General features: G+C 37.3%; 1 protein-coding gene across 9 annotated transcripts in view; it reads left to right on the forward strand.

The window, feature by feature from the left end:
• The window catches only part of LOC108717401 (mitogen-activated protein kinase kinase kinase kinase 3), a 177,332-nt gene that overhangs the window by 121,551 nt on the left and 41,445 nt on the right, over positions 1-14,336 (forward strand). For 5 of the 9 annotated variants that reach the window (XM_041564386.1, XM_041564385.1, XM_041564387.1 and 2 more), the window contains 4 exons: positions 6,379-6,457; positions 7,248-7,306; positions 8,052-8,114; positions 13,504-13,562. In XM_041564386.1, coding sequence (XP_041420320.1) covers positions 6,379-6,457; positions 7,248-7,306; positions 8,052-8,114; positions 13,504-13,562 — 260 coding nt within the window. The remainder of the gene's footprint in view (positions 1-6,378; positions 6,458-7,247; positions 7,307-8,051; positions 8,115-13,503; positions 13,563-14,336) is intronic. The other 4 variants (XM_041564388.1, XM_041564391.1, XM_041564393.1 and 1 more) reach the window with 1 other exon arrangement.

The following is a 14,336-nucleotide window of genomic DNA, read 5'->3' on the forward strand; positions in this document are numbered from 1 at the left end:
TTGGCTTAACTCCAGAAACAGAGAATCAACTCTTTCTTACAACTGCATTACATTAACCCACCTTAACTTCTAAGATATCACTTCCTTACATTGATGATGTTTCTCTGCTGGCATTCATCTCAATAAACCTAATGAAATACAAAGTATGTTAAATTTCTCTTTCATTTCCTTTAGGGCAGAGACACATGTGGAGATTTGGGCTGATTAGTCGCCCAGCAACAAATCGCCTCTTCTTCGGGCGACTAATCTCCCCGCAATGCCTTCCCGCTGGCGAGATGGAACTCGGAGCGCTTTGTTTTCTGAAGTCGCTCGACGTTTCCTCGTGAGGCAGATTCAGGCGACTTCACTCTAAAAATCTAATAGCTCCTAGTGCTGTCCCGCGTGCTGTCCCGCCGGCAATTTAGATTCTAGCTAGCGGGAAGGCAGTTCGGGGAGAATAGTCACCCAAATATGAGGCGATTTGTCGCCGGCTTCTGAATCTCCCCAAATCTCCACGTGTGTCTCTGCCCTTAATGTTGCAGGGCCCTAGCTATCTTTAGGGCAGTAGCACCATAGGTAATATGGCATAGATTGGCACCTGCAATGTTTGTTAGTAGCTCTGGAGGAACTTATTATCCAGAAAGCTCCAAATTACGGAAAGGTCGTCTCCCATAGACTCCATTATAATCAAATAATCCAATTTTTTAAAAATGATTTCCCTTTTCACCGTAATATTAAAACAGTACCTTGAACTTGGTTCTAACTAAAATATAATTAATCCTTATTGGGAGCAAAGCCAATGTATTGGGTTTATTTATTATTTACACGATTTTCTAGTAGACTTAAGGTATTAAGATCCAAGTTACGGAATGATCCATTATCTGGAAAACCCCAGGTCCCGAGCATTCTGGATAACTGGTCCCATACCAGTGTATATGTTCTTGCTGCTCTTCAGTACAGCTTTCCTGGCATTTTAAATGTTAAGTAAACATTGTTGTGATACATTCAGCACTCAATTAGCCTTTAATGTTAAGCTCCACTAGTTTTTGTGTGAACTCTGCAGACCCTAAGATTGCTGAAGCTTCATGTCTGAATGCTCCAGTGAGCACTGGAATGTTGGCAGTATGTGTTTATGGTGCATTTAATCCCCAAAGGCCTAAACTTTGAAGCACAGAATCTGCTTTATAGCATTTTGTGTATTTTTGTGTCCACTTATCTTATCCATTTTAAAAGATGTATATTATAATCCTTAATTATAGACCAATAATATATTCTGCATTCTATCCCAGTGGAGTTTGAGGTCAAAGCTGTGAGCAGACAGTACCCTAGTCTGAGAGCTGCAGAACAAAAGTACAGAAATAATAAAAAACAATATCAATAAAATGAATTAGTAAAAGATCGCACATACTGTAATTCATTGCAACAAATAAACTTTAACAGATTAATACTATTCTTAAAATGTCAGGGTTTAGGTGAGTGAGATCAAAAAAGCTTTAACTTTTGGATGGGCTTCCTTAGTATCCCGGAACTATAAACTGGTACCTGTTTATACTGCAGATTGACAATCTTAAAATCATTTGATACTATGGTCCTTAGAGGTGTAGTACAGGTATTGGACCTCTTATCCAGAATGCTCAGGACCTGGGGTCTTTCTGTAATTTGCATCACCATACCTTAAGTCTACTAAAAATCATTTAAACCTTAATTAAACCCAATAGGATTGTTTTACTTTGATTAATTATATTGTAGTTAGGATCTAATTTAGGATGAATTACAGAGAACAAGAAAATCATTTTTAAAACTTTAGTTTAGAGTTTATAGGAGGTGGCCTTCCTGTAATTCGGAATTTTACTTCCTCTCGCACATATTCTGGCACGTCTCTACCTCTTGCATACATCCCCCGGCCATTGCTTCTCCATACCTCCCAACATTTGAAAAATTAAAAGAGGGGCAAAACCTTGTGCCTCGCAAAGAGCGGCAACATTTTTTTGTCAAGCCCATTTTATGGCCATACTCCCTAATTACCTTGTCCATTTTACAAAATTTGAAAGTTTGAAGACATTGCTGGAAGTTTTCGTACAAAGTTTTATGTGTTTTTTCTAAGTGAATTGCTCTTGCTTATCTTAAATAGTTACAATTGTTTCTTTACTTATGTTAAATTGTTACAGAAGTATCCAAGTACAGCTGCTGGCTGTTTTGTGCTCTCTGACAAAATGGCTCTTATTTTAATTACGTTTTAGAAACGTTGTATCTTTTTCTCGAGTCAGTCAGGAGATCAACAAGCTGTGAGTTGTCTATTACCTGATGACACTATAAGTGGGGAAAACACATAGCTGTTACACTGGGTGTCAAAGAACTGCAGAACTAAAGTGGATCTAACATGAAACTGGAGCTTGACTTGGGAAAACATTGTCATAATCATTGATTTATATAGCCCCAGATAAACAAAAAATAGTTGTGAGTACAAAAGTTTATTAAGACATGATAACAGTGACGTAACTACCGGGGGAACAGGGGTTGCAACTGGGCCAGGGTCCGCACCCCCACAGGGCCCCCCCCCGGCAGATTGCGCGCGCTGCAGCCGCATAGTAAATGCGCATGGACGAGGGTGGGAGGGGGCGGCTGCATGGCCCGCACCAGGGCCCGCCCGCACCTAGTTCCGTTACTGCATGATAAATATCAACGCATTTTGTGCCTGTTGGGGCACTTACTCATAGGCTGATGGGTGTACCCCTGTACAACACTTATATAGGGGCATAACCAATCAACATCAGCAAACAGAGGTATGGATGGAGCACATAAGACGCAGTCTCTGCCGCAAATAATTATTTATTGCATCACAACATGTTTCGGATCACAAGGATAACCAATCAAGGAGACATATATTATAGCCAATCACCAAGTGAGAAACTTTTGGTAGTGCCTAAATTGACCTTTGGCAACTATTTTTCTTGTTTGGGATACATTTATATAGCATCACTAAGTTACACAGCACTTTACATCCATTTATGGCAAACAGACGTCTTACAGTGATTTAACACACAAGGGTTAGAGAGTAAAAATAGGATTGGAGGGTTCTGCTGAAAGAGCTGGCAATCTATTAATATTATTATTACCATGTATTTTAGTAAGCCAACATATTGCGTAACGCTGAGCAAAATTTCATAACTATATAACAATAAAATCATCACACCATTAGCAAATGGAATCACACTTAATAAAGCACACAATAATAATAAACTGTAGATTAATGCCCTGGCTTTCCATTTTAACCTGACGCACACTGCTTTATCAAAAGTAAAACTCACCAGTAAAGCAGAGAACACATGGTAGTGCATTTATGCATATACCTGTCCATCACCTATTCAGAGAGAATGTGGACTTTGAAGCCTCCTAACAATAAATGCTATCGCAAAGGATTCTGCTAAAGGCCAGCTGGCATATGACTTCACCCACCACACAGGACCAATCTAAAGCAGTCAATCAAGTATGCTTGTTATTTGCTCGTTCTATTGGAATTTCTTTTATTGAGTAGCATTCTCTACTATCTGAATGCATGGATGCACTGCAAAATGATAGGTGCAGAGTTCTTTAGAAAGAATACTTATTTTGTATTTACTGAACAAATTCTTAGATGTAACCCTCCGACACTGTTTGGCAGAAATTGTATTGTAAAGGTATAATTTCTGCTTTCAATCAGTTCTCTGCCAAGCACTTTGATATTAATCTGTCAGTATAGTCTGCACATTGGCATTCTTTGTCAGCTCCCCTAGCACATATATATCATTATTTCATTCCAAAGCCCCATCTTGTTGAAGTACCATAACAGATAATAAAGACGTACCCAGCTGTCAGACTGCATTATGTTGCTTCTTGAACATATCTGTCTGGAGAAACCAATCGCCTTTATATCAAATATTTTAGCAGAGACAATTTGGGGGGGTGGGAGAAATACTTCTTCTTGAAATATTTATTCTTCCTTTTTCCCTTTGGATTCATTATCCTGTAGTGTAAAGTTTGAGAGAATACTTTTTTTTCAGGATTGAGTCTGTATTTATTTTACATTCAAGCCTAGAAAAAGCAAACAAATGAATAAAACTACAAAGAATAATTTAGTCAGCCAATAGGCTTGCGAATTTTTATTACCTAGTAAAAACGTTTTAATGCCATTGCTACAGGCCTAGTAATTGGTGAATATTTTGATGATACGTTGCAAAATTATTATAAAGTTGGCATTATGACCAGTGGCATAACTATATATTACTGGGCCCCACAGCAAATCAATTTTCAGGCCCCAAAATGTCTAGAGGTTGGCCTGTTTACTAATATTTATTGAAATTATAAATTAATTAGGGTCTCATGGGGCCCCTATACCTCCTGGCGCCAACTGCAGCCTCAGGGTCTGCTTCTTCTGTAGTTATGCCCCTGATTATGACTTATGTAGAGCTATTTTAAACAAATTGTATCACACAGGAAAGGCAATTTTTTTACGTGGTCACTGCTTGGTAATTAAGCATTAAATGATTTAGTCAGTAAAGGTGGCCATACCCTAAAATCAGTAAGTGGGAGCAATGAACTAGCAATTTTACATTTCAAAAAACTTTTTATTTATGTGCCATGCACAAGTCTATATCATGTCACATATGGCATCTTAATAAACATATATACATGTATGGTTGCTTTTCTGATGTTCCATTCATTCTAGCCAACAAGAAATGATCATTAAAGCAGTAAGTGAAGAGGTGCTGTCAATTTTTTGGGCATAAAAATATAATAGCCACACACATATGGAGGGGCGGACATGAATTGTGGGGAGATTTGGTGGTTGGAGTGGGGGAACACAGGGGCAGGAAGAAAGAAGGTAAGCTGGAAGTGAGGATTGATGGTGGGCTGAGGGTGAAACAACAGGTAAATACATTGCTGTTAAATTATTAATACTGGGGCCCGTGTATTTTACTGGCTAGGCTGGTGAAATACTGCTGTGGTAGCAACCATACTTCACTTCCTTATCTACTGATCCATACACTGTGGCACATAAATATGACCTCAACATTCACTCAGCATACACGTACCAAAAATCATAAGACCCTTAAAGGAGAACTAAACCCCCATACTAATGAAAACCACTACCCTCCATAGTCCCCCCTGCACAGGTGTTAATACCTGTAAATGCCCCATAGTCTTTAATTACCCCTCGGTGCAGAGTCAGTGGAGCTCACGAACGTGCGCAGTTGTTCGGGACCGGAAAATTGCTACAACTGCACATGCGCTGATACTTAATTACTGAAGACTCCCGTATCGGTGAAGATGGCGTCCATGAGCTGCGCTTACTCTGCATCGAGGGGTAATTAAAGACATAGGGCCATATACAGGTATTAACACCTGTGCGGGGGGGACAAGGAGGGGGGGACTATGGAGGGTAGGGGTTTTAATTAGTTTGGGGGTTTAGTTCTCCTTTAAAGCATGGAAACAAAACAGAAGTTGCGGAGCATATCGGCAGCTGAATCATAAAATCTCCATTTATTGAAAATGATTAAAAGCATAAATATCATAGCAGTGACTTGTACCCTTACGCTTGATGGGTTTCGTGGCGTCTCGCCACTTCCTCAGAAGCATTAAGAAGAATGCTTCTGAGGAAGTGGCGAGACGCCACGAAACGCGTCAAGCTGCGTGCAAGCACACAGGTCTGCTGAATTACACGTGCAGGTGAGAGAGGGGGAGTGCTCCCTTTTGACTTTCTTCTCCTTTAAAGCAACTAACAAAAGCAAAATGGAAAATAATCCTTTTGTACTTTGTAGAGGCAAATGCAAAATAAAAGAATTAATGTATGGTGAACAGAAATATCTTCGAGAGTATTGTTCATTGTACAGTGTGTCTCTGTAAGCTTCTGCAGACAATATTTGGTGCATTTTAAACCAAAACTTAACTTGCTTCTCTGATTATGTGTACAGCTGCATGTCTTGTGCTGTAGAGCCATTGCTTGAATAGCTTGCTAAAGCATTTACTGAGATAAGACTGAGTGCCAATGTTAGTAGCTGTCTGAATACTTAAGAAAGTATGTACTATCTCTGTTATTATGCAGTCACACAGCTAATGTATAACAGTGCCATATGAATAGTTAGATTTGCAGTATGAACTGTTGTCTCTTTGGTATGGATCCTGTTGCCAGTCAGTGGTTTCTCCCACATGTTGGGACATAACAGTTTTTGGGATTGTGTCTATGAGGAACAAGCACTGTAAATAAAGCCATATCACATTTACAAGTATACACTTCCCCATACAGTATATAATGGGAAGAAATCTAATAGAAAGAAGTGTAAAAGAAGTTTTGACCAAGTACAAATGTTTCGAAAAGGAAGAATATTTATGTTTATGATCTTTGTCTCTTCTGTCTTTCAGCCTATGGTGGTTGTTCCTCATAGGATTCACTCAACGAGTCGAAGTGTGAGAGAAGAGAAAACGCGTTCAGAAATAAACTGTAAGACTTCACTAATGCAGAGTTTCTCTGTATATACTGTTCTGATTAAGTAACAATAAGGATGCACCAAACTCAGCATTTGGTTTGGAATTTTGGGGTGATTTCCAGCACATTATAGAGGATTCCAATTTGGCCGAATCCTTTAGTGCTCAGCAGAACTCAACCCAAACCTTTTTTTTTTTTAGATTCTGCAGTTTTTGTTGGATTTTGCTCTAATTTGGGTTTGGTATCCAGCAGAATCTGTTGCCAAGGATTCAGTATTTGGCTGAATCCAAAAATGATGGATTCAATACATTCAAAATTAGCATAGCTAAAGCATCATGCAGCTGACTGCAACCTGCCTACTCTCTAATCTAGCTCTTTATCATTTGTATTCTGCCTTGCATCTATAATCCATTATGGATGAATTTTGAACAAGTTGAACCCAAAAGACAAATACTGTTGAAATTTCAGTGTTGCAAGAATAAATAATATGACGATGGGAAGCGATTATTATCACTTGGGGTGCTTAATAGATTGGCAATTGTCCAATGATAAGGACTTTCCTTCTCCTTTAAGCACAAACCACTTTTATTTTGAACTAGCTATGCTTCTATACATTTTTCCTCTGGTACCAAGAATATTTCAGGGAGTTAATACATTCTGAATTCCAGTTAAAATTTCTGATACTTAAAATTAAATCAGTTCTTGCAGTTTGCTAATCTTTTAAAATGTCCTGGACTAGAACAGAGAACTAGTTTGTTTGTAATATTATGCAAAGTTGATCCATATATATATCACTTGCCTCTAGTTGGCCAAATTAAGTTTGACCCCCCGCTGAGAAAGGAGACAGAGCCACATCATGATCTGGTGAGTATTCCGGTGTTGTCTCAAGGACTGAGTGGTTGATATTTATAGAGCACTTGATGGTTTCACAACTGGACACCACAGCAGCACAACAACACTTGTAGCTTTTGACATAGACAAGAAAAAAACATGGCGATGGCTAGCAAGGCATATCCTTCACTGATTCACTTTTTGAAATAAAATTTTATCCCAGTCTTTTTTGGCCATTGAAAATCTGCCTTTTCCCTGTTTTTTCCCATTAAAAGATCCTGCATGTGACATATCAAATAAGCGGAAGGTCAGAGAGAATGCTTTAATTCTGTTAACAACTGATTCTTTTTTTCTAACTTTTTTCCATACACTTTGGGGTTTTCTGTAACATGGTACATATGTGGCCCAGTGCTTTACTATGTAGTGTTCTGTACAGATTTAAGTTACTTGCTTGCTGTGGGAAAAGTACTTGGACACATTTGTACCATTTGGTTATTTTCCCCAAATTGCACAAATAGAAAGATTACACCTAATAATCTTATTTTTAACCAATTAACTTACATTAAACAGTGTTTGGCCTCTATTGACATTTTATTCTTCATTTTGTGTTGTTGTAGTGGTGTACAGCATGCACTGTATGAATGACTAGTCTGTTCCAGTAACCCCCCTAGCTGCTTGCTGCTATTTTCCTTGTGGTTTTTGCGAGTGACTCTCCTCTTTATGTATGTGTAGCTCAGCATCTCACTGTAAATAACTTGGGTCTCTGTCTGCTAAACAGCTCGACAGGGACGATTTTTTGGACAGTGCTGAAGACATATACTACACTGCAAGATCTAATCTGGTATTTTTCCTCCTTCTGCTTATCTTTGTCAGCCTTGAATTTCTGTCATTATTTTGCTAATCCAAAAAAGTGGATTCAGTGCATCCCTATATTGTAGTACATAAACTATAAGAAGTTGTCAGCCAGATAACATTTTCAGTTGTAAGACAAAAAAAGCAGAATACAGCACTTGAAAAGCGTCTTAGAATAGGTATAATCTATAACATATTAAAAGTTTATACAAAAAACTTCTCCTTTATTCAGATGGTAATCCGATTGGATGCTACTGTTCTAGAGGACTCTATAGGAAATACAGCAATGTTCCATTATAGGCATTTGCAGTCTTCAGTTGTGCTAAAGACAACCTTAAAAACTACACAGAAAAAATACAGTGTAACTCAATAAGCATCTATTTTTTTTTGTTTGTACAGAATAGAGAACTCAATGATAGACCAATCAAATTAGTTATCTACTGTTTGTAGGCACTTGAGAAAAGAAACATTCCGAATTAATATGTCAGGACTTATTCCCTAATGTTTAGTATTACTGAAATGTTGGATGTATATGCCTGCCCTGGAAACTTGCAGCAAGAGCTGCAGAATAGTTTTGAATTATCTGCAGATCCTAAAAAAAGCATGGTTAATAACAGTTTATTTGACTGTGCTACAGGTATGGGATCTGTTATCCAGAAACTCATTATCCAGAAAGCTCCAAATAACGGAAAGGCTGTCCCCCCTAGACTCCTTTTTATGCAAATAATCCAAATTTTTATAAAAGTAATTTTCTTTTTCTCTGTATTAATAAAACGTAGCTTGTACTTGATGCAAACTAAGATAAAATTAATCCTTATTGGAAGCAAATCCAGCCTATTGGGTTTATTTAATGTTTACATGATTGTCTAGTAGACCTAAGGTATGGAGATCCAATTTACTGAAAGATCCGTTATCTAAAAAACCCCAGGTATTCTGGATAGCAGGTCCCATACCTGTACTCTGCTTTGCCTTTAATCATTTCATAATGTACAAATGATCTTTCAGAAAAGTTTGCACAAAAAAAAATCCTAACCTTCTGTGAATACATAATAATAAATGTGCAGACCTAGACAGATTTGAACACATTTTATGTAGAAATAGTATAATTTCCATTTGCTGCTGACCCATGTCTCTATGTGATTGTCAGGTCTTCATGTGTTTTTAAAATACAATAATTTTCCTATGAGGTGTAAAAAAGAAATTTTCCAGGTCTGTAAATCAGTTGGGCTTCTATATGTTTGTGTTGGCCCTCTAGTAGCCTCGGTTCACTTGGGAGCCGTAATTCAGTACAGCTGGGCGGGTTATTCTAGTTCTGAGAGTAACCTACAGTTTTGTTTTCTGAGCTTGCAGACACTACTATAAGTAGCCCCGACAGGTGTTATATCCATGACGTGTAAGATGTGAAGTGCACAGTGGCAGTTGAACAATCTTCCTTGTTTCCAGAATTTGTGTTACTTTGCTTTATTCACTGGGCTATTCCTTGCATTAAATTCTGGTAGACTCTAGGATCAGACAGAGATATTTAGATTTTTTCTCTATGCTGATTGGAACAGAATGTTTGAAATCTTGGATCCTAGTCGGGGGTGCTTATTCAATTGAACAGTTGCTTATAGCAAAGACCTAACAGTCATCGGTAAACATAATGCTTGCATGGGGTCTGAACCATGAACTCATTAACTCGCTCTTGCCCACTGAGCAATAGTTAGTAGGAATGTTTGACCCTAAAGTAGTTTTCATTTGCCATCAAAATATGCATCAAATTTCTTAAATAACGTGGTCTTAATTTCCACAACAACAAATAATTTGGTCTTATTTTCCACAAACATATCTCTAAGTTCCTTTTTGGCTGAATAAAGTTGCAGTTTGTTAATTAAAAGCAAATTCACCAATGAATGGCATGCAAGTCACAAACAATAAATCCTTCTTTGGTCATGTTGTGATTATAATGGAGGAATGCATTTTGTACAATACAATATTGACATATACAGAGGCTCCAATACAAGAATATGGAGACAGATTTAAAAAAAAAATACTGTCTTATTTGCAAGTATGTACATGCAGGCCCGGACTGGTAGGAAAAAGCAGCCCTGGCAAAAGTATCAAAGCAGCTCATCTATTCACGCGCATGCAAAGCATGATATACATTTCCAACCTCAAGATAACTAGACCTAGGGGGTTATTTATCAAGGTCCGAATTTATCTCAATATTGGCTGCTACAAACTCCGATCTAACCTGCTTGGGTTTTTAACGCTTATTTATTATTAAATTTTCACGAAAATTTGCTTTGCGGGAAAAGCTCAGTTTTTCACGATTTTTTTGTGAATTTTCCCGAAATCTCAGAATTTTTTCGGATTTTTCACCCCCAAGCTCCAAAAACATATTGAAATTGCCCGAAACCCCCGATACTACCAAAAATCAATGGGACTGTTCCCATTGACTTTTATGCAATCTCGACAGGTTTGAGATGCCATGTTTTTATATTCGGGCTTTTTAGCCCTCTGGGTTTAATAAATTCCGGAAAATTTTTGATTTTTTCGGATTTTATAAAAAAATCACAAATTTTTCGGATTTCAGGTATTCGGAGCTTAGTAAATAACCTACAAATGGGGTTATGTAATTAAAGGCACTAAGTTTGCCCAGGGGCAGTAACCTATAGCAACCTATCAGCAGGCAGAATTTTCAGGTCACATGTTTAAAAGCAAACCTCTTATTGGTTGCTACTGGTTACTGCTCCTGGACAAACTTAGTGCCTTTTATTACATGTGGGGGCTAGTGTTTATGAATAGATATTTTAAGTGTCCATTACCATATAATCCCCAGCAATATTATACACCCTATGTGCTGGAACTGGCCCTTGCAACAAATATCTCACCCTAGTTTCTATCACAACTATTCTATCAGATGGATTATTGGCCCTATATTTACAGTATATTCAAAATTTTCCTTTGTGTGCAGCTAGACGGTGCACCCTTTAATTACCATGTGTGGCATACTTGAAGTGACTAGGCTGCCTCATGCAACAGCTCATTTACATTTCTAAAGTGATTGGCTCATTTACATATTAAATACAGACCTCGTTTGCATTTTTAGGCCAGCAGTCCATTTACATTTTAAAGCAAGCGGCCCATCGGGCATTTGCCCGAACCCACAGATTGCCAGTCCCGACCTGTATACATGCAACAGCACAAAGTACCAGCAGTTTGCTGCTTGACATGATTTAGCCGCAGTCTCCCCACAGTTCTATAGATCTGCAGTGCATGTAACCTGTTCCTTTCCATGTTGTACCTTGCAAGCAAGAAGGGTGCAAGCGGCTAGAGGATTGCTGGCATGAGCCATAAAATCACATACAATTATTCTTTGGTATATTTGATTCCAATTGCATTTAAAAATTTAGAAATCAGTATGGTAAAAGCTCATGTAAATCAGGACATGTAGTAGGCTTAGAGCAAACCGCTGTAGTTGTCCCCTGCGTCTTGACTTGTTTCTGATTGTCTTATGCCTTTTATACTTCTATAGTTTTATAGTTCAAGTAACTATAATTTATCTTATTATAATTAACACTATAGGGTACATCATGTCATTTCCAATTAGTTTTTTTAGGGTCAAATTTTTTTTTGATTGGAGTCCATATAACAGACCCACCACTTTTATGTCATAATCTAATGGTAATTACATCATTTCTAATGCTAATTTCAGTAGCTATGTGTGGGGTTTAGGTTACAATCAAAGGCGCTCTATTAACACTAGGCTTCATAGAGAGCCTCACTCATTTGACAACTGGCAAGTTTATTCACTCTCCACTGGAGGCCGGATATAATGGGAGGTCTCCATTCTATTAAGCCTCATACTTACTAAACAGATTAAATCTTTGAGTTATTGCTATTATATGCTGTAAAGAATCAAACTCTTATTGATTTTCTGCCTTTAAGTGTTTACACATATATTCTGTATTCTGATAATATGCAAAAGTATTTTCTCAGCCTTTTAGCAGTTGTTAGTCTTTAGTTCCATTATCCCCAACAACTAAGGACTTTTTAAAGATACTTGGTATCCTTATCTGAGCAATGAGTTGCTGGCTATTAGTGACTGCATATATTGCTGTTGAGCAGAGCAATGATTGGCTGGGCATTTAATTACTGGCCATGCTGAGCATCCTGATAAAACTGATGCATTCTGCTGCTCATCACTATCACACTATCATAGCAACTAAGTTGTTTAAGAAATTCCAGACATATCCCTAAATGTACCATGTCCAACTGTTTCAGTATTAAAACATATATATATATATATATATATATATATATATATATATATATATATATATATATATATATATATCTATATATCTATATCTAGTAGATATAGAAATATTTCTGTGTTGAAATTGAATCACAACCTCTATTTTAAAACTTAAGTTCTGTGTATTTGTTGGTTTAGCTCCCCTGCCCCCAGTTTTGCCTATGTGCTGTTTAGAATTTTTTACAAAGATACTAGTTTTTATTTGACTGTGACCCCAATTTGACTGTGAATGCTGAGGATCAATTGCAAACTCACTGAACAGTTATGTCCCATGTGGCCCCCCTTAAAGTCGCTGACTAACTCAGAGTTAAAGAGCTGAAAAGCAGGAAGTAGTGTCTTGATGATTATGTTAGACAACCAGTCACTCCAGCCTTTATATATTACATTATTGGCTAACTAACTATATTAGAATTTTTTTGTCTATTTACCCAGTTTTATTTTTACACTGAACTGTTCCTATAAATGATGTGTGAGTGCTTTGTGTGAGTACAGTACACCCCAGCAGGTTGTGTGGCTCAAGTGAAAAGAGATGCAGTCTGCCTATACAATGCAAATATGTAAGGAGCATAACCGCAACATAGAGAAATTTACAACTGTCCTTTGATACTAAATGAAAGTATTTCTTTATAGATCAGTATGTAATATAGCAGCATACTACATTGTTTCAAAAGTACAACCAGGAGTTAAGCAAATGCTGCTTTCAATAGCAATTGTCTTTACAAATAACTTTAAAATAACAAAACATTTTTAATAACTGTATACTGGAATTAGATAAATATTCGAATTTGGAGTAAAATCTAATTCATGCGAGTTAAAAAAAAAACTCACATGAATTCGAAATTCGACCCTTGATAAATGTGTCTCTCAATGTGTGGGCAAAATATGTTAAAGTAAATTTCCTTAGTTTTGTTTTTGTGATTTCATGATTGCAACCATTTCTCCAACTCTCGTCTTTTTTTTTGGTGGATGGTTGGCTAGGGATGTCACTGCCCCTGAATGGCTACTTATCTGTTAAGATAGGCATAACCATAGTCTGGTTTAATGATTTATTCTGTCTTTTTTCTCTCTTTTATCACAGGATTTACAGTTAGAGTTTGGACAAGGACCTCAAAGCAACTATTTTCTAGGTGCCAATAAGTGAGTGCTCTTGCACGTGTTTCTTTTTATACAATTTCTTAAACATTGGTTATAACATTGTTCCATTTCTAATCCTCACCCCAGTTTTGCTTGATTTTCAAAGCTTTTAAATTGATCGAAGCTTTTCAGGCAAAACAATTTAATAGCAAAAGGGGGAGACTATTGCAAAGCCGCACTTTAGTATTTTCTTCAGTGTATTTTTAATTAGAGAGGCATATATGATTGTTTAAATATGCATATGATTAGAGTTTTAATACAATGTGCCATGGCATTCTTAAAAGGAATATTCAAATATTTAGTTTTAAGTTTACATAGTAACATAGTACGTTAGGTTGAAAAAAAGACGCATGTCCAGCAAGTTAAACCTGTTAAGCCTATATATAACTTGCCTAACTGCCAGTTGATCCAGAGGAAGACAAAAAAAACCCTTCTGAAGCCTCCAATTTGCCACATAGGGGGACAAATTTCCATCCTGACTCCAAAATGGCAATCGGACTAGTCCCTGGATCAACTTGTACTATGAGCTATCTTCCATAACCCTGTATTCCTTCACTTGCTAAAAAGCCATCCAATCCCTTCTTAAAGCTATCTAATGTATCAGCCAGTATGGCTGCTTCAGGGAGAGAATTCCACATCTTCACAGCTCTCACTGTAAAAAAAAACAAAAAAAAAACCTTTTCCGACAGAATCCCCTTTCTTTTAATCGGAATGGGTGTGCTCTAGTCAGCTCCAGTTTAACTTAAAAATAAATGTGAATTGAGTTGTGCAATGAGC

This window comes from Xenopus laevis, chromosome 5S, assembly GCF_017654675.1.
Source record: "Xenopus laevis strain J_2021 chromosome 5S, Xenopus_laevis_v10.1, whole genome shotgun sequence".
Classification (NCBI taxonomy): domain Eukaryota; kingdom Metazoa; phylum Chordata; class Amphibia; order Anura; family Pipidae; genus Xenopus; species Xenopus laevis.